Genomic DNA, 21,763 nt, shown 5'->3' on the forward strand with positions numbered 1-21,763 from the left:
CCTAACCAGGGATCCAAAATGTGTCTGCTGCATTAGAAGCACCAATTCTTAATAACTGGACTGCCTGGAAAAGTGTAATTTTAGTCATTGCAAACTGACTTGGATTCTGATTCTGCAGCTTGAGGTATTAAGATAATGGAGCCTCAAAAATGGATCAACATATGCAGAATAGAAATGATTCCTGGGACCCTACAGAGGGGTAGGATAAAGAATTCGTGTCAAGGCTAGTTCCCAGACCAACATTATCTTTCCTATCTGCAAGAATCAGTAATTTTAGGATCATTCTGAACCATGGTCAGTAGATGCTGTTACAGCTAACTTTCCTTGAGCCTTTACTGTGTTGGCACATTGAAAGAAAGTGAAAGTCAAAGTCACTCAGTCGTGTCTGACTCTTTATGAACCCATGGACTAAACAGTCCATAGAATTCTCCAGGCCAGAATAGGCCGGAGTAGGTAGCCTTTCCCTTCTCCAGGGGATCTTCCCAGCCCAGGGATTGAACCCAGATCTCCCACATTGATCTCCCACATTGCAGGCGGATTATTTACCAGCTGAGCCAGGAGGGAAGCTCAAGAATACTGGAGTGGGTAGCCTATCCCTTCTCCAGCGGATCTTCCCAACCCAGGAATTGAACTGGGGTCTCCTGCATTGCAGACGGATTCTTTACCAACTGAGCTGTGAGGGAAGCCCTCATTTGGCACATGCTGCTGCTGCTGCTGCTAAGTCGCTTTAGTTGTGTCTGACTCTGTGCGACCCCATAGATGGCAGCCCAATAGGCTCCTCTGTCCCTGGGATTCTCCAGGCAAGAACACTGGAGTGGGTTGCCATTTCCTTCTCCAATGCATGAAAGTGAAAAGTGAAAGTGAAGTCGCTCAGTCATGTCTGACTCAGCGACCCCATGGACTGTAGCCTACCAGGCTCCTCTGTCCATGGGATTTTCCAGGCAAGAGTACTGGAGTTGGGTGCCATAGCCTTCTCCTCATTTGGCACATAGTCAAAGCTTAATAATTGTTAGTGAGTCTGATTTTTTGATATATGGCATTTAGAATATCTAAGGGGCATCCAGGTGGAGAAGTTCTGTCCATCTGGAGAGTGGTAGCAGTGGCTGTAACTGACTTTAAAGTAATGCTTTTAATTCCTAATCCGAATTACGTAAGCACAGAATGGTAAAGTAAGAAAAATGTTGTGTAGGACGCCCCATTTAGGGAATAAACAGAGGAAAAGAAGACAGAAAAGAGAGAGAGAGAGATTAGGAAGAAACTGCCAAGAGCAGAGGATGGAGCCTGGCACATAAAATATCCCTTTTTAGATGTCTTGAAAAAAAAAACAAAAAACAAGCATAATCTAGTTTACAGATGCTGTAACCAAGTTAGTCATATCTTTCAGATCTTATCCTGTGTATAGCTGTACTTCTAAAGGATGGCATTCGGTTTGTAACCTGCTTTTCACGCTTCATCTCCGGAAACATCTTTAAGTGAACGTTCTCCTACATTGTTTTTAATAGCATCCCACAGTAGGACCTATTGGATTTCCCAGACGGCGCTAGCGGTAAAAAATCCGCCTGCCAGTGCAGGAGACATGAGATGCCAGTTCGATCCCTGGGTGGGGAATCCCCATGGACAGAGGAGCCCGGCGGGCTAGTCAGTCCGTAGGGTCGAAAAGAGTCGGACACAACTAAAGCAACCTAGCATGCATGGCGCCTAGGACCTGTATAGGACCTTTCTATACAGTGTTGCCCGAAGTTAAAACGGAGATGGGGTTGGTGGGGGTGGTGCGGGGTGGGGGGCGGAGATGGGGTGGGTGGGATGAGGGGCGGGAAGTTGGGGGGCGTGAGAAAGAGCCTATCAAATTGGAAAGCCCTTAGGTGCCTCAGAGGGGCTTTCCAGGTGGAGCTAGTGGTAAAGAGGGCTTCCCTTGTGGCTCAGGTGGTAAAGAATCCGCCTGCAATGCGGGAGACCTGGGTTCGATCCCTGGCTTCGATCCCTGGCTTGGGAAGATCCCCTGGAGAGGGAAAGGCTACCCATTCCAGTATTCTGGCCTGGAGAATTCCATGGTATGTAAAGTCCATGGGGTTGCAAAGAGTCGGACTCACTCACTCAGTGGTAAAGAACCCGCCTGCCAATGTAGGAGACTTAGGAGACGCAGATTCGATCCCTGGGTCGGGAAGATCCCCTGGAGGAGGAAATGGGAAACCACTCGTGTTCTCGTCTGGAGAATCCCATGTACGGAGGAGCCTGGCGGGCTACAGTCCGCGGGGTCACAGTGAGTCTGACACAACTGAAGCGGTTGAGCACGCACGCGGGTGCCTCGGTGCGGTGAGGGCGCCGGCAAAGCAGAGACGGAGCCCCCGGGCGCAGGCGGGGCCGGGGGTCTGCGGGGTCGCGGGGCGGCGGCCGGCGGGAGGAAGGGGCGGGGCGGCGCGGCGCGGGGCGGGGCGGTTACTCAGGGCGGGCAGTTCAAACCGAAGGAGGGAAAAGGCGGCGGCCCCACGCGGACCCGGCGTGGAGGTTGCCATAGCCGAGCATCCCTGGGGACGAGGCCGCGGCTCCTCGGCGGCGCTCGGGCGGCTGCCGCCCACACATCCCCGCCCGGCACGTCGGCGCGGTGGGCGCGGCCGCCCCGGGGCCCCCAGGTGGGCGGGAGCGGGGACGCCAGGTGCGTGAGGGCGGCTGGCCTCTGGGCGTCCCCAGCCCGGCGCCCGCTCAGCTTCCCAGGGCCCGCGACGAGAGAGGCGCCCCGACACGGTTCGCCTTCCTCTCGCTCTGGTTCTAGGCGACGCCCGCCCGTCCTCGGCCCGTCGGCGGCGTCCTGGGGCCGGCCCGGCCTCCCTCAGCCAGCCCGGCCTGGGGAGGGTCCGCGGACCGACGAGCGGCCTGGTTGAAGCCCCCGGGGAGACCGTTAACCAGCCACCCGCCGACGGCACCTCGTGCAGGAGACGACCGCGCAGCAGCTGACCCTGCGTGGTCAGAGAGCCGAATTGGGGCCGTTTTCCTCCGTCCCGAGACTAGCTGGAGCACACAGAGATATGACAATTTCTGTTGTCTGGAAAGCTGGGGGGAATTCAAAGTGATTTAGGTCTTTTAAAGCGTTAGAAAATAATCCCGATAGCACGTACTTGAGGTATCCTTCAAATCTTAGCCGGCATCGTGCTGCTACTGCACGTTTCCATTAATTGTTTAAAATTATTTAGTTGTCTCTTTAAGTGGTATTACTTTGGCGTGAATTTTAAAGGCAAAGTGAGAAATTTCCTTTATCGGAAGCCTACGTAATGTTGGCGTCTAAGAACTCGAGATTTACTGATGGTAAGATGTTGTACTTTAACAAATGAAGGAAATTCGGTTTTAATAACTTTAAGTACTTCATTGAGTTAACCAGTGTTTGTTTTGTTTTTCTTTTTCAAAGAGCACTATAGAGATGTGTGTTCTTAATCCTTATCAGGAGCTTGATTTTAAAAAAATGAATATTGAAGAGGCTTGTTTGTTTCGTCAGTGAACTGTTGGATCAGTGAAACTGAGCTAGTCAACCGGCATTCCACGATTTTGCATAAATACTTTTGAAGTTTGAAAAACCACATTTTGAGACCAGTGTCTTGGGTTGAAAATGATGAAAGATGAAAAAAAAATGATGACACCAGAGAAAGCACGGTGGAAGCAATTTCAAATGGGTAGATGAACAAAAGGAAAATCGGAAGTTTTTTGTATGTTTAAAGCAAGTGGTCTGTGGTTTGTAGCGGGGAGAGGATTTTATTTGCATCCCTGCTTTTGTTTCCATCAATTTGCCTCTCAGGTTCCCAAATTCGAGCATGGTGAGACACCTAGTGGTGAAGTAGAAGAATAGTTACATTTGTTTTAATTTTTAAACGTTTTAAAAAGGCTCGGACCTAACTTTACCAAATGACATGAGAGAAAACTATTACTTAATAAAGTGATTTTCGGAGAGTAGGAAACATTCGTGTGTGGAGGTGTAATTTGAAAACAAAAATTGTTTTAAAATATGAAATACAGAAAGCAAAATTTGATCATCTTGGCTGGTAAGCAGGTACAGAAGAGATCAGTGATTGTCACAATCTGAGGGAATCTAAATCAGAAGAGAACATGTGTGAGATTTACCAAAATAGAATATAAGTTTTAAAAGTTGAAAAACACTTACTTTGCCCAGTAATAACGATCATTGCACCACAAATAAACAATTTGGTTTTTTGGTTAGAATAGTAATTTTTTAAAAAACATATTCACTTACATGTTTAACTGATAGAACTTAGGCATAAATAACGTTCCCAGTATACTCAACTAACAATATATCTTCCCAGGATCTTTTAGAGAAGAATCATGTTTTCGGTCTGGAGAAAACTTTAAAAGAATGACAGTTTTCTTAGAGTCCTTTGAATAATCTGGAGAAATAACTTTCTTATACTTTAAGATTTAATTCAAGTTTCTAAAAAGTTTAAGATTTAATTCAAGTTCCTAAAAAGGAACGCAGTGATAAGGTTGAAAAGGTTAAAGAGTCAAGTATTTCCTTAAAAAAAGTGAAATGTTTCCTAGTGTCCTTCCTTGCAAATATAATACTGAATCACATTTCTTCTCTAAGTAATGTACTTAAATTCTTTATTTTCAATTTAAGAATATTATAAAGAGTGGGTTCCCGTGTAGAAAATATTTACCAGATGAGACACGAATGAGTATAACCTGCCAGGTTTGAGATGGCCTGTGGGGCTTTGGTTCATTTTGGTTAGCTCAAGAATATGTTACTAATTTATCAGTGAGCCAAAGAGCCTTTGCAAAGGTGAAAGCCTTGGAATTCAGACCTTGTGAATGGTCAGAAAGACCAGGTTTCTGAGACAAGCCCATGTTACAAGTATGAGTAACATTATCCTAGAGTTGCTTTGCTGAATTGCTGTTTATCCTAGTGGCTGACTCACTTGACCAGTGGTCAAAATCAGCATATCGTTTTTTTTAAGCATCTTTATTTACATTGCAGAAATCTGGAAGGAAATATCCACTTGACTAAATATAGGCCAGCACAAATAAGCTAGAATGTTAGAACTACAATAATGTACTTTAGCGCTGTAAAAATTATAAGGTAATACAATCATCTAAAAATTATGCCCTGAGGTTTTTTTCCTCAAGTGTAGTTAATGAAAATATCTGTGCACAGTGCCTAGACTATGCTTAGTCAGGTAATCTGTGAATATTTATATCCCGGAAATTTTGGTCTTTATGATGTTGAAACACTGTCGTATGTAAGATATACATGAGTATATTGCAGAGGAGATTTGTTTTTTTAAAGTAACTTTTTTTATTGCCGTACAATTTTCCATAATCATCTGTGCTCATAACAAGTATTTTGGTATTAGCTGCCAGGCTATTAATTTCAAAGGAAGAATAAAATTTGTTTTCACTTTGTAGAAACAGAGATTTTGAAGATGTCAGAAAGGCATTCAGGTGAAGCTGGCACTGGAGCAGGAAATGAGGTGGACTCTCCTATTGTCAGAGTCAAGTCCTCCAGCTTTGGAGACCTTTGTTCCACATCTTCTTTTCAAGATAGTGGCTACAGTGAGCTGTTAAAATCGTGCAGCTTTGATAATACAGATAAAGAATTATTTGGAAAGAAAGAAAGAGGCTCAACATTGATCCACGAATATCCTGAAACTTCAAGTTTGGCCTTAACCTATAGTTTAGAGTCTCCCATTCAAAGAAAGAGATTTGTCTTCCTCAGGAAGGAAAATGATAAAACCCCAGAACTTTGCGAAACTCCTAAAGTCAGTAGAAAAAAACATTTGCTGCGCAGAAGATTGGACATATCTTTCTCTCTTCTAGACAGGGACGTTGAATCACACAGCAGTTCCCTAGAAAGTTGTACAAGCCAAGTTCCCAATTTAGAAAAAAATATTCCAAGCAGTGCTTCAGGTTTTCCAAGGCAAGGTAATTTTAGTTCTTCAGTTACTAGCACTTTGAGAACAGGAGAAGTAACTTCCAGCAGTCAAAAATTGAGACTTGATTTTTCTCAACAGAAGACTTCCACAGTGGATGATTCCAAAGATGACTGTGGCCTATTTGAAGTTGAATGTATATCTCCGATTCAGGGCAGTAATTTTAAAGACTCTATCACACATGACTTTAGTGACAGCAGTCTATGTATTAATAATGAGAATACATATCCTGAACTTCTGGGCTCTTCTGTTGGTGGAACAAGCTGTAGAACAGATGAGGACATATTTGTGACTCCAATCAGTAATCTTGTACCAAGTGTTAAATTTAACGCAAGTCGAAGATTCTCTCCTTCAGCTGGAGTGAGACGCAATATTTCGACCCCTGAAGACAGCGGTTTCAACTCACTTTGCTTGGATAAATCAGAAGATTCCCTATCTGAGCAAGAGGGCTCTTTCCAAGAACTACTTCAGAAACATAAGGGAACTCTCAAAGTCAGGGACACCATAAAAAAGTCAAGGCGTCTTGGAAGATTGAGAAGACTGTCCACCCTTCGGGAGCAAGGCTCACAATCTGAGACAGAAGAAGAAAACCAGACCTACCTCTCTAGCTCTGAATCAACACCAGCGACCACTTCAGACGTTTCGGAGAGCCAGCCGAGCAGTGACAATAAGAGTGAGGATTTAAGCTTTAAGAATTTATCAAAGACCCCAGCCTTGCAATTAGTTCATGAGCTTTTTATGAAAAGCAGAAGGAAAAGATTCCAGCAAAACGGTGCACATGAATTGTTAGAAGAAAGGGACGGGGGGAAAATAGCTGTACTACAGCGTGTACTTGCAGGACTGATTGGCAAGAAAATGGGTATAGAAAAACTGGACATCTTAACAGAATTAAAGTACAGAAATCTAAAGCATGTTCTTGCTATGGTTTTAGATTCCTTGACTGCGGAAAGCCTGTGTAGGTAAGATTTTTTTTTCCCCCTGAAATAAAACTGCCTTTTTATCACTTTCTTTTTTTTAAGGTGGAAAACTTTTCTGTTAGTTGAATAGCTTTTTAAAATTTTGTTTTATTATCTCTGCCTTGGTTACTTTATATTTTATCAAAATGGTTAAGTGAAATTCTTCAGTGTCAGAAATTTCAGTATCTTGAATGCTGCTTCATAAGTAAACAGAAACTGAGTCACATATATAGAAGTATTGAGGATAGGAACTAGTTACAAGACTAAATTGAGACTTTGTTTATACTGGCAGTTTTGCAAAGTGCAGGACTATCAGAAGACAAGCCCCATTGGTATGCCAGGACCAGGAAGGAGAGAAGCCATGTGGAACAGGATTTCTGCAAGGTCATGGTTGAGGCAGGACAAGTGAGAGAGTTAGTCAGTCTCTTTTTCCATAGGTATATGTCAAGAGTTTGTTTCATCGAATCCTTATTCTTTTCTGACTCCTACTTCTATTGAAACCCTTCTTCACCTTTCCCCCATAAACTGCTGCTGCTGCTAAGTTGCTTCAGTCGTGTCCGACTCTGTGCGACCCCATACACGGCAGCCCACCAGGCTCCGCCATCATAAACTAAGTGTCGGTTATTGTACAGAATTGTAGAATTTCATTGCTAGAAGTCTTCTGAAATGTCTAGTCCTATCACGTATTTGCAGATGAGAAAACTGAGCTCTAGAGAAGTTAAGCGACCTGCCAACAGTCACTCAAGGAGATAGGAATGGATGCAGATCTATAACTGAGCCCTCTGATTTCTAAGCGCGTATTTCCCCACAAACTCTTGTTAAGGTTTCAGTCCTTTCAGAATAGTGAAATAGAATTTGATCAGGAGTGTCTTTGGTGTAACTCAAATAGGATAATAAGAAAGATTAATGACCTATATGTCTATGCCTTAAAAAATGTTCAAATGAGATAAATTATTTTTTTAAAAAAATCAGGGATATGGCTATGATATAGGGGTTTTGTTTTTACACGATGGAATATTTGGATACAGACTAGTTAAAACTTGGCTGACCCTTTTAGGTGCTTGCTTGTGGGACAAATGGTATTCAGTCATATTGCAATGTAAGTGAAAGTTCACATTGCAATAATTGCCTTCCCTGCTCATCCCTCAAAATTTCTAGTATTTGCACTGCAGAGTGCATGTGTAACTTGTCAGTGCTTATTCTTGGAAATGTGAGAGACTGGACTCAGTTGAAATAGCTGAGGCAAACACCCAACTATGTATTGATGGCTCATTTCTTCTCCATTAATGAGTGACTTTCTGCCAGTTCCTCTCTATCTGATTCAAGGCACCTGTGTCAGCTTTGGTTCAGTTCAGTTCAGTTGCTCAGTCGTGTCCAACTCTTTGCGAGAGGCAATGGCAACTGAGGTAGCTGGAAGGAGAGTAGTGTTGACAACTCAGGTGTAACCTGGGGCCCTCCATAACCTTCTCCTAACCTCATTCACTTTTATTGATAAATAAGCACTCACTGGACATAAATTATGTTTTTTTCTTTAGCTGCTTTGTTCTCATAAACTTTGGTTTACAAAATAAAAACTTTGTAGTGCTGCTCATAATAATATTTATTATAGCTGACCCTTGGACAACCAGAAAATAGGGGTGCTGACCCTCTGGTGTGCAGCCTAAAATCTTTGTATAACTTATAGTCAGCTCTCCACATCCATGGTTCGGCATCCCTGGATTCAACTGACCAGGGGCTGTGTAGTATTTACCGTGGGAAAAAATCCACATGTAAGTGGACCCACAGAGTTCAAAGCCATGTTGTTCAGGTATGTGCTTAGTCACTCAGTCGTGTCTGACTCTTTGCAACGCAACGAACTGTAGCCCACACACTCCTCTGTCCATGGGATTTTCCATGCAAGAATACTGATGTTGTTCAGGGCTCAGCTTATCTGGCATTTAGTAGTTCCAATACAGGATTGATTGTTTTTGTGTTTGTTTACTCAAAATGACAGATATTTGTTAAATACAATAATAGGAGAAATTTATATAATCTGTTGCACTGTAGCTGATAATCATTTGTGGCATGTCATGTTCCAAGTTTTAAATATTAGTGTTACATGTAAGTTAAATCCTCTTAATCAGTCTCCCAGTGGACTCACTTGGGTTTATATGAAACTTTGTTTTATTTCCTTAACCATTTATAAGATAGTAACCTATCAATATGATGCTGACGTATTTTAATAGGTCTTCTTTCACAGCTATGCAAATCAAGTCATATTTTTAATGTGAAATTTTAGCTTTAAATTAGCTATCCAAAATCTTTAAAAACAGGTTTCTCTTATTGCCATATGTAAAAAAAGCTAATTCTGTGGCATATATGCAATATAAGGACTGATCTTTTTGTTACAGTGTTTGGAAAGTGAGCAGAAATTGGCGCGAAATTATTGTTCAAGATAAAAAAGCAAATCGAAGGAGGAAATTACATATCACACAACTGAAAACAAATTCTGAGGTAATGTATATAATGCTATTCTAAAACATATTTGTATGAGTATCTGATAATCACATATGTCTGGACAACCTAATTTGGTTTTCCTGCTATTCTTTAATCTTTCTCTTTATCAACATTCACTCGTAAGTCCTTTTTTAATCCTTTGGCCACACCACACTCTTGCAGAATCTCAGTTCCCCCACCAGGGATTGAATGGCAGTGAAAGCCCCAAATCCTAACTACTAGGCCGCCAGGGAACTCCCACATTCATAAACTCATTCCCCGCTGCCCCCAAACTCCATCTCTACCAAGTCCATAAACGGAGTGGACTAACTGAAATGAAGAACATCTTGCTGGGTTTTGTTGTTTAAGTATATATGCTGTTATGAGTATTTGATACCATTTTAATAGGATATGCCAAATCCTGTTCATAATTAGATATTGTTATAGCATTATCTGGAGAAGGCAATGGCACCCCACTCCAGTACTCTTGCCTGGAAAATCCCATGGACAGAGGAGCCTGGTAGGCTGAAGTCCGTGGGGTCGCTAAGAGTCGGATACGACTGAGTGACTTCACTTTCAGTTTTCACTTTCATGCATTGGAGAAGGAAATGGCAACCCACTCCAGTGTTCTTGCCTGGAGAATCCCAGGGACGGGGGAGCCTGGTGGGCTGCTGTCCATTGGGTCGCACAGAGTCGGACACGACTGAAGTGACTTAGCAGCAGCAGCAGCATAGCATTATCTATTCAGTCTTTTATGTGCTTCCCTAGTGGCTCAGCCGTAAAGAATCTGCTTGCAATGCAGAAGACCGCTTGCCAATGCAGGAGACGCCTGTTTGACCCCAGGATTGGGAAGCTCCCCTGGAGATGGAAATGGCAACCCACTTGAGTATCCTTGCCTGGGAAATCCCAGGGACAGAGGAGCCTGGAGGGCTCCAGTCTATGGGGTTGCAAGAGTTGGACATGACTTAGTGACTAAATCATCCAGTCTTGATGTAGTATACTTGTAGTATACTCTACTCAAGGAGAATCTTGAGTAGATAGTATATGCCAGTTGCTCACATTACAGTTGTGAACATTTTTGACATGATCCCTGCTCTCTTGGAGCTCGTACACCTAATATAAACAAGTGATTACAATACAGGTGTGTTAGAGGAAGCTCAGAGTTATCTCTATTAGGACATTTAAAAGAAGTGTTTGATACTTGGGGATCAAGAGAAGGAAAAAATGCATCTCAGCTGAGACTTGAATAATGAGTTAGACAGGAAAGTTGTTTCAGCAGAGGGAATAGCATACATGAAGGCCTGGAGGTGAGTGAGCATGGCAGCTTAGTACTTGTAAAGCATCATGAACCTGCACTTGCTTAAAGATTTGAGGTCCAGCCCTGAAGTTATAAGCAAATTTTTATAGAAGCCGATTAATTCTTCATGGGGACACTATTTTGTGTAATAGATATCTGATGACTCTAGTACCCATATTTACTATGTATTCAACTTTTAGACCTTACTTAGGCATAAATGCCAAGAGAAACTCAGAATCAACTTCCTTATTCTTATTCTAGTAAAAAGTACATAATAACACAAGTAAACTTATAATTTGGCTAAATATAATTGAAATGAAGCATGTTGTGTTGTGCTTAGTCGCTCAGTCGTGTCTGACTCTTTGCGACCCCACAGACTGTAGCCTGCCAGGCTCCTCTGTCCATGGGGATTCTTCAGGCAAGAATACTGGAGTGGGTTGCCATGCCCTCCTCCAGGGGATCTTCTGAACCCAGGGAGGGAACCCAGGTCTCCCACAGTGCAGGCGGATTCTTTACCACCTGAGCCTCCAGGGAAATGAATCATAGTATAAACAAATATGAACACCCAGATACAGATTGAGGGTTTTCTCATTCCAAGGAAATATTAGGGACTGCTGTTAACTAAAGTATTGACTTTTATTTTATTTGAAAATGAGTTTTATCTTCTCACCTATGATAATCCTTCACAAGCTGCTTACTGCTGCAGCTGCTGGCTCTGGGAGCTTATAATATTGAAGATATTAATTGCCTTCTTAACATATCTTTTTAGAGTGGCACCCTACTGCTAAGGACAGACCAAAAAACAAATTTTTAAGAAAGTACCTGTTCATATTAAGCTTTTAGCTCCATGCATTCCTTACATCCTATGTAAAAGAAACATTGGCAAGCCTTTGGGTAATTCTAGATAAAGTATTCTACCTTATATCCTACTTTTTAAAAAGACTTGGTTTCCTAAAGAACTCTATTTTTTTCCTTACTTGAGTTTTCCCCCTTATTTTGATTTACTTTAAATTTTTTAAAAACTAAAAACAAGTACGTGGTTTAAAACATCAAATTGGACTTTGAAGCTTATAACAAAACACGTGTTTTCCTGCCCTTCCTGCTCTTGATTCTTGCCTCATCAAGGCAATCAGTTTCAGCTCTCTAGTTGTTCCTTTCCTTTTGATATTCACCTGCATATTTCTGAGTGGCGTGTCTTCACTGCTATTGCTTGTTTAGTTTTTTCTGTAGAGGAACTAGGTTAGTTCTCTAACCTCTCACTACTACCTGTCTACCCAGCTCTTCCTCTGAAGTCTTTTCTCCTAGTTTATGAATGTAATTACATCATCATTAGTGAATCAGGTGCTGACATTATTAAGACTGCGTTGAGATTATTATGGCTTTTTGACAGCCGTAATGTATAGTACAGTATGATTATACCTAGTACACCTTTTTTCTTATATAACTTTTCTCCTCACAGTTAATAAGTTAATAATTGCCCAGTTTCTTTCTTTTCCCTCTCTTTCCCTTTCTCTCTCCTTCTCCTTCTCTCTCTCTTACTCGTTCTTTCTTTTTAGTGTTTCTCTATACAGATGCCTGACTCACCATCCACCAGAACTGGAATTCTCCTCTGTGTAAGTCTTAATAAACCAGGTATTCTACCTGTTCCTTCTTTTCTTCAGAGACATCATTCCAGATGCCCTTTGCCCTCTTGTTCCTGAATGAACTGGCTGCTTTCTACCTGCACTATCCTAATGTATATCTTTAACCAAAACAGAAAAATTATAAAACAAAGTTGTTTGATGGTTTTCTTCACATGTGTATAGTGTCACTGAAAGATCCTTACGTGTGAAAAATAAAAGGCACACGCACCAGTTACGTGTAATAGGATCTCATTTTATCTGTTTGCCTTGCAGCAGTGAGAATGACCATAAAATTGGAATATTACACTATTTCCATCAAATGTCTTAATTTACTGTAGTCTTTACTTATAATCATGGAAATAAACAACAATAAGAGCCTCCCTTCTCACATTTAAATAAATTCTGGTATGGTGATAGTGCCTGTATTTTGAAAAATGTTGATACACAACGAATATTTGCCTTCGTTGACTACTAGACCTTACACTGTTCAGAGATAGTAGCCACATTTTAAGCTCTGGGAGGATAGGGGTTAGACTGTTTTATTCACTTGGCACCTATTAGGTGAAATCTTTGTTAAATGAGTGAATGTTCTTCTATGGCTGAAATTCGCTTTAACAATATATCTCTATTCATTTTTTGGTGCATGCATCATCACTGTGTTTGCCAACTGCATGGAAATCCAATGGGTGTTTTCTTTTAGAGTACTCTTGTGTCATATGCTTCTAGCCTAGGCCGCAAATCATTTATAGAATGTAACGTATTGAATCCTTGAGTAAGTTCAACTGTATTCATCCTAATTTCTAAAAACCAGTAGTCATCGATTACACATATGCCTATGTTGTTAAGCTGTCAACTGCATAATTTTTCATGGCCAGCTAGCTTCATTCCTATACTTATCCTTCTACCATTTCTCGTGTTCTACCTCTTCCCCCTTTAGGAAACAATTCTGCAAAGAGAGGCTGTCAAGGGAGAGAAAACACAATAATAGTTGGACACTCAGGAAATTCACCTATAGTACATTTCATTTTAATAATTAGTTAAGGATGCCAGTTTGTTTAAAAAAAAAAACCTACAATGTTTTTTCTCATTTCCGACCTTAACAAAATAGAAGGCTATAAGGATTATTCACTGAAAATATTTCTTGGCTAACTATTTGAGTTGGAGAAGGAAATGGCAACCCACTCCAGTGTTCTTGCCTGGAGAATCCCAGGGACGGGGGAGCCTGGTGGCTGCTGTCTATGGGGTCGCACAGAGTTGGACATGACTGACGCAACTTAGCAGCAACTATTTGAGTGATGTGGAAATCCAGTTCAAATAAGAGATATTTTTTTCTCCTTTAAAAATATCAAAGCTGTTTAAACTCAAGTGTAAAAATGAATCAAGTTTTACGAGTATTTGGTATTTGTAAAAGCCAGACAAACAAATTGGGTTTCATGGTCTAACCAGGCCCATTAATTTTCTGACATGTGGCTGAAGTAAGAAATCTTCACAGAATTCCATGATATCCCATAGCAAATTTTGAAAAAATTTACCTCCTCTTTCACCTTGGCTTAAAAGGGGACTTGATAAACTCTGATTTGTGGCCAAATCCTGTCTATCACCTGTGTTTTTATAATAAGTTTTATTGGAACAGCCCTGCCCCATCATTTACATATCTCTGTAGCTGTGTTTGCTAAAATGACAGTTGACTAGCTTGCAACTATCTGGTCCTTTCCAGGAAAAATTTGCAAACTGATGCCTTAAACAGAAAAATAACCAATGATGCAGACTTAAAGCTAGCATTTATTGTTTCAACTTTGTATTTTTCTTTGACTTTTAAATGCTAGATAAGAGAATTTTTTTTTTTTTCTCTAAAAATGGTTTAGGGAGAAAATTCCAATGGTGCAGAAACCACTTCCAAACATGTTACATGTGCATCTGAAAGCTGTCCTGGAACTTTTGATAAGACAGTGTTGACCCCTCTTGTCTTTTACCGCAGGGGGCTATATTAAATGTTGAGGATGCCGCCACTCGGCTCCATCTGTTAAACCGATCAGCTTTAAGGTCTGTGCAAGCACAGGCTAGGACACCAGGTTTTCAGAAAGAACAAGCTTCAACATTTTCTCCTTGGGGAGAAGTTTTGACACCTATAGCAAGCTCTTCTGTTACTCACTTAAGTAGTAAACAGGAAGAATATGTCAAGGTGAGTATTTATCATAAGTTATTAGGAGTAAATATTTAGAGTTTGAAATAAAGCTGTCCTCTATGCGAAAATGGAAGATTTAGTGTGTGTGCTTTTACTGCAGGTTGCCAAAACACTTTTTATTGATGAAGCGTTAAAACCTTGCCCAAGGTGCCAGTCCCCTGCTAAGTACCAGCCTTATAAGAAAAGGGGGCTGTGCAGCCGCACAGCCTGTGGCTTTGACTTTTGTGTGCTGTGTTTGTGTGCTTATCATGGGTCTGAAGAATGTAGTAGAGGAGCAGCAAAGCCAAGAAATAGAAAAGATGTTCTTCCAGGAAGTGCCCAGAGTAAGCGGAATTTAAAACGCCTCTAAAGAGACTTTAAATATAAAAGAAGCATTCCCTCTGAGCAACATTTTGTGTGACTTAAAATTATGAGTATTTTGAAAGCATGCACATCTCCCCATCAATGACAGATGATGATTTATTTCCTGTTTTGTATATATTATGATCCATGTCATTGTATGTTTTCTTTGAAGTAGTGAGTTTTGGAAAAATCTAATTTTACTATGTCGTTTTTACTCATTTTAATAACTTAGTGTTTTTAAATAAAGAATTTTCAGTGTTATATGTATTTAACTGTTTCATGTAAAATTTAAAAACTGCATTTCATCACTATGTGTTGAAATGTTCTTCACTAATCACTTTTCAAAAATAGTTTTCCAGATAATATTAAAATTTTTGAACTTGAGACAGATGGCCTTATAGATTTCAAAATCTTTGAATATTTGACTGAAAATGAAATAAAATGTTTTCAGAAATTCTGTTGAGTTTACTCTATAATCTCAATCTTTCTCTTAATTTAGCAAGTGTCATATTTGGGCAGACTTCTGGTTAAATAAAATTTACTTAATATTGATAACTAAGAAGATGTAAAAAGTAAATTATTAGATATATGTGGTTATTCCAGTGAGAGTCTTAGTGAGTTAATAAATCCCCATAAGTCACACACAAGTTTCTTTTACCTTTGCTAAGTTGCTAAGTCACTTCAGTCGTGTCCGACTGTGCGGTCCAAGAGACGGCAGCCCACCAGGCTCCCCCGTCCCTGGGATTCTCCAGGCAAGAACACTGGAGTGGGTTGCCATTTCCTTCTCCAATGCAGGAAAGTGAAAAGTGAAAGGGAAGTCACTCAGTCATGTCCGACTCTTTGCGACCCCGTGGACTGCAGCCCACCAGGCTCCTCTGCCGTGGGCTTTTCCAGGCGAGAGTGCGGGAGTGGGTGCCATTGCCTCCTCCGTCTTTTACCTAGTTACATATGAAATGGTCAGCACTGCAGCGTAGGAACCTGGAATCCTCCCTCTAATCCATGCAGAGGCACTTTCTTATTGTTCCATGTTCCACAATCACACTGCCCTCTCAGTATGTCACATTTGGCATTTTGTGGTTACTCAGTTCACTAGAATATAATATTTTATTTCACTCTGGTGGTGAAAAAGTAGATTTTACCATGCTTAGTTTTAGAGATAAATAATCTCCATGTGTTATTCTCTACTTAAGGAACTGTTAAACAATGGAAGTTTAATTTAAAAAAAAATTCTGGCTTTAAATTGGGATGAGTATTTAAATTGATATGAGTGAAAGAGTGTAAGGGCTTAATGCTATGCATTTAAATGAATTTATAATAAAAATAAAACTTTGTGAAGACAAAAGATCAGAGTAGGAATTCAAAAGTTAATGAATGAAGCTAATTCCAAGCTTCTTATTGGTAGGTTTTACAGTTACAGTGAGGTCAAGGGGTTGGTAGGTTAACTGGAAGAGGATCACATGGTACTCATGAATAACTTTATTAAACAAAGTCTCCAGATATCCAGAAAATAATCATTATCCTAATTATTGTAAATTATTGATGTATTATTGCAACTGGCTGGCAACAGCTCCAGCAGCATCCTGTGCTTTTATTTATGTCTTTAATTTTCTCTCACCGTGAGACTAAGTTCTGTGAAGGCCTGGACTCTGTCATATTTGATTTAAATACCATTGTATCTGAGTACCTAGCCTGGTGCCAGGCAAGTAGCAGAGGCTCAGTAAATACTCATTGGATGAGTAGATTTGTTTTTAGTGCTACCAGTGTTACTTTATATCCAGGTAAACCATTATAATGCCGTCCTAATAATTTGTTAATTTTTAATGCTTGATTATACAAAAATGTAGAATCTAAATGATTTCTTCAGTTCAGTTCAGTTGCTCAGTTGTGTCCGACTCTGTGACCCGCTTGGACTGCAGCACACCAGGCTTCCCTGTCCATCACTAACTCCCGGAGCTTACTCAAACTCATGTTCATTGAGTCGGTGATGCCATCCAACCATCTCATCCTCTGTCATCCCCTTTCTCCTCTTGCCTTCTATCTTGCCCAGCATCACGGTCTTTTTCAGTGAGTCAGTTCTTTGCATCAGGTGACCAAAGTATTGGAGATTCAGCTTCAGCATCAGTCCTTCCAATGAATATTCAGGACTGATTTCCTTTAGGATGGACTGATTAGATCTCCTTGCAGTCCAAGGGATTCTCAAGAATCTTCTCCAACACCACAGTTCAAAAGCATCAATTCATCAGTGCTCAGCTTTCTTTACAGTCCAACTCTCACAACCATACATGACTACTGGAAAAAGCATAGCTTTGACTAGATGGACCTTTGTCGGTAAAGTAACATCTCTGCTTTTTAATATGCTCTCTAGGTTGGTCATAGCTTTTCTTCCAAGGAGAAAGTGTCTTTTAATTTCATGGCTGCAGTCATCATCTGCAGTGATTTTGGAGCCCAAGAAGATAAAGTTTGTCACTGTTTCCATTGTTTCTCCACCTATTTGCCATAAGGTGATGGGGCCAGATGCCATGATCTTCATTTTTTGAATGTTGAGTTTTCAGCTGGCTTTTTCAGTCTCCTCTTTCACTTTCATCAAGAGGCTCTTTAGTTCTTCTTCACTTTCTGCCATAAGGGTGGTGTCATCTGCATGTCTGAGGTTATTGATATTTCTCCCAGAAATCTTGATTCCAGCTTGTGCTTCTTCCAGCCCAGCGTTTTGCATGATGTACTCTGCATATAAGTTAAATAAGCAGGGTGACAATATACAGCCTTGACGCACTCCTTTCCCATTATTGGGACCAGTCTGTTGTTCCATGTCCAGTTCTAACTGTTGCTTCTTGACCTGCATACAGATTTCTCAGGAGGCAGGTAAGGTAGTCTGGTATTCCCATCTCATTACGAATTTTCCACAGTTTGTTGTTATCCACACAGTCAAAAGGCTTGAGTGTAGTCAGTGAAGCAGAAGTAGATGTTTTTCTGGAATTCCCTTGCTTTTTCTTTGATCCAGCAGATGTTGGCAATTTGATCTCTGGTTCCTCTGCCTTTTCTAAATCCAGCTTGAACACCTGGAAGTTCACGGTTCACATATTGTTGAAGCCTAGCTTAGAGAATTTTGAGCATTACTTTGCTAGCGTGTGAGATGAGTGCAATTGTGCAGTAGTTTGAGCATTCTTTGGTGTTGCCTTTCTTTGGGATTGGAATGAAAACTGACGTTTCCCAGTCCTGTGGTCACTGTTGAGTTTTTCAAATTTGCTGACATACCGAGTACAGCACTTTCACAGCATCATGTTTTAGAATTTGAAATAGCTCAGCTGGAATTCCATCACCTCCACTAGCTTTGTTCGTAGTGATGCTTCCAAAGGCCTGCTTGATTTTGCACTCCAACATGTCTGGCTCTAGGTGAGTGATCACACCATCATGGTTATCTGGGTCATTAAGATTTTTTTTGTATAGTTCTTCAGTGTATTCTTGCCACCTCTTCTTAATATCCTCTGCTTCTGCTAGATCCATACCATTTCTGTCCTTTTTTGTGCCCATTTTTGCCTGAAATGTTCCCTTGGAATTTCTAATTTTCTTAAAGAGATCTCTAGTCTTTCCCATTCTATTGTTTTCCTCTATTTCTTTGCATTGTTCACTTAGGAAGACTTTATTAATAATCTCTCCTTGCTATTCTTTGGAATTCTGAATTCAAAGGGGGTATATCTTTCTTTTTCTCCTTTGCCATTTGCTTCTCTTCTTTTCTTAGCTATTTGTAAGGCCTCCTCAGACAACCGTTTTGCCTTTTGGCACTTCTTCTTATGGATGGTTTTGATCACCGCCTCCTGTACAATGTTACGAACCTCCGCCAAAGTTCTTTAGGACTCTATCTGTCAGATCTAATCCCTTGAATCTATTTGTGATTTCCACTCTGTAATCATAAAGGATTTGATTTAGGTCATACCTGAATGGTCTAGTGGTTTCCCCTACTTTCTTCAATTTAAGTCTGAATTTTGCAATAAGGAGTTCATGATCTGAGCTGCAGTCAGATTTCTTAAATTTCTTAAATTGCTTTAAAATAGTCTCTTAATAAATAGTAATAATAAGAATAATTTCTTAATAATAAATGATTTCTTAAACTGCCTTAAAATATGTAATCAATAAACTTTTTGGCCTACTCATTCTCTTAGCTGATTTTCTTATAACTAGTTAGGGTGTAATGGAAGAAACAGTTCAGTTCAGTTGAGTTGCTCAGTCGTGTATGACTCTTTGTGACCTCATGGACTGAAGCATTCCAGGCCTCCCTGTCCATCACCAACTCCCAGAGTTTACTTAAATTCGTGTCCATTGAGTTGGTGATGCCATCCAACCATCTCATCCTCCATCATCCCCTTCTCCTCCTGCCTTCAATCTTTCCCAGCATCAGAGTCTTTTCAAATGAGTCAGTTCATTGCAACAGGTGGCCAAAGTATTAGAGTTTCAGCTTCAGCATCAGTCCTTCCAATGAATATTCAGGACTGACTTTCTTTAGGATGGACTGGTTTCATCTCCTTGCAGTCCAAGGGACTCTCAATTCTCCAACACCACAGTTCAAAAGTATCAATTCTTCAGCGCTCAGCTTTCTTTATAGTCCAACTCTCACAGCCATACATAAACCAAAGCTTTCAGTAGATGGACCTTTGTTGGCAAAGCAATGTGTCTGCTTTTTAATATGCTGTCTAGGTTGGTCATAACTTTTCTTCCTAGGAGTAAGCATGTTTTAATTTCATGGCTGCAGTCACCATCTGCAGTGATTTTGGAGCCCCAAAAAATAGTCTGTCACTGTTTCCACTATTTGCCATGAAGTGATGGGACCAGATGCCATGATCTTGGTTTTCTGGAAGGAACACTAGGCCACAAATCAAAAAGCCAGGGTTGGTATCCTGAACTTTACTAACTGTGCCCTTGTACAAGTCACTTACTGATTCCAAGTATGTTTCTTTAAATAAGGGAAAATAAATGAAATGATGTATTGTGAAATTACTCTTAATTTATGATACCAGTCAGTGTAACTACACATTTGGGTATATATGAATACAATAAAATGAAACAACAGTTATGGCTATACAGCATATGATCTTGATATTATTAGCACTATGCTGAATTAAACTGTGAAGTCAACCTCTAGCCTGCTTGTGAAAAATGTCTGGCTGAAAAAATTTTTCAGCAAAGCGTTAATTGAGCATTTGCTATGTACAGGCACTGTCCTTAGTCCTTTACATGACTCAGAGGGACTCTAAGTGACTCTTTAATGCAGTTATTATCATTCCTGTTTTATATCAGGAAACCAGGAATCAGGTTAAATAATCTAAGATTGCACAGATAGCAAGTGTGGGGTCTAGCAGAGGTAGTCAGCCGCTTGTATATGACAAAACTGTTTGCACAACTCTTGCTGATAAATTCAAGATGCATATGATTACCATGTCTTAAATGGAAGATTGTTTTGCCATTTAAGAAAAACCTATTGGTATACCAGGAAAAAAATTTCTAATTTAGAATAATTTTGCCTGAATAGAGTAGCTCCTTAGTGCATCAGTGGCTTAAACAATTATCTCATTTGACAAGCTAAATGAATTGCATGAATACAATGATCTTGAGAGTTCAGTTCCAAAGAAAGGCCACTGCTTCCAACCCAAGGTCTTTGCATCTTCTTTGCATGAAGACAAAAATAAGTATTACCACATTCTAGTAATGACTACATTCTTACAGGTCCTGACTACTAGGTGGGAGAAAGAAAAAAGCTCACCAATCATTTATTGAGGGGTGATTAAATTTGGCACTTTATATTCTTCTATTTTGTTTCACTTCTTAATGAAGACATTAGGAAAAAAATTAGTATTAATTCTGGGAACAACCAGTAAATATTTTACCTTCTACTGATTTAGGATAGCAATCTCTCTCTTCCCCCTAAGGTGTGCCCCTCCTAGCGAGCATTGCTCGCTAATGGGCAATAATATTCTATTTGACCTCAACTTGATTCCAGGAAGGATAGAGATTTCCTGACACTCTAATTTGGAAAAAATGGTGATAAACTTGCCATAAGTCATATAAAGGAAAGTGACAATTAAGAGCTATCTGATCATTTTATTCTGGCATTTCTATGAGCAAAATAAATATGTTAAAATTTATTCCAGCTATTTAAAGACTTAATAAAGTCTTAAAGAATTCTTAGTAATAATTTAAGGGTAGAAGTATTATTGAGAAAATTTTTTATATGTACGTAGCACCATACAAAGCTAAGTTTTTTGACTTCTTATCTTTGCTTAATTTATGACACAAAGCAAAACCATCATAAACTTACGACGCAAAAATTTACTGAACATTTTTTACATCTGATCTCTTATGTTCCTGGTTTGCATTAAGTTATTCATGTGGATTTATTTTAAATTGCATCTCTTAAAAATAATGTAATATATTAAAGATGGAAATACCCATTATTGTTTCTATGTATGTTGTGCTGTGGAAGTCAAAGTCACTCAGTCATGTCCTACTCTTTGTGACCCCATGGACTATACAATCCATGGAATTCTCCAGGCCAGAATACTGGAGTGGGTAGCCGTTGCCGTCTTCAGGGGATCTTCCCAACCCAGGGATCGAACTCAGGTTTCCCCGGCGTTGCGGGTGGATTCTTTACCAGCTGAACCATAAGGGAAGCCCTGTGCTGTGGAGGAGAGTAAATATTTCCAAGTTCACACTAAACATTCCAAAAGAGGGCGCCAAAGACTCACTTATAGTGATTTTGGCGTTGCTTCAAGAAAGTAAATTTAGCTTTTATATACTTGAAATCGATGTGATGTGACATTGCCAGATATGGGAAATATTCCTTGACTTAACTTTTAAAATGTATATAGAATAAATGTTGGTAGTGGTTATTACTAAGAGTTGATAATTAAAATATTTTAGCTGGCTTGCAAGAGTGTACTCTTTTCCGGAATGACTTTCAACAGAATACC

The 21,763-nt window shown here is 40.2% G+C and overlaps 1 protein-coding gene across 1 annotated transcript; it reads left to right on the forward strand.

The window, feature by feature from the left end:
* Positions 1 to 2,562: 2,562 nt before the first annotated feature.
* FBXO43 (F-box protein 43) lies at positions 2,563 to 15,208 on the forward strand. The gene is made up of 5 exons (XM_010812178.4): positions 2,563 to 3,300; positions 5,404 to 6,886; positions 9,274 to 9,376; positions 14,256 to 14,459; positions 14,563 to 15,208. Exons 1-5 carry the CDS (start codon positions 3,267 to 3,269, stop codon positions 14,809 to 14,811), a joined length of 2,073 nt encoding a protein of 690 aa, XP_010810480.1. The 5' UTR covers positions 2,563 to 3,266; the 3' UTR covers positions 14,812 to 15,208.
* Positions 15,209 to 21,763: the final 6,555 nt, after the last annotated feature.

Source organism: Bos taurus, chromosome 14 (genome assembly GCF_002263795.3).
Source record: "Bos taurus isolate L1 Dominette 01449 registration number 42190680 breed Hereford chromosome 14, ARS-UCD2.0, whole genome shotgun sequence".
Classification (NCBI taxonomy): domain Eukaryota; kingdom Metazoa; phylum Chordata; class Mammalia; order Artiodactyla; family Bovidae; genus Bos; species Bos taurus.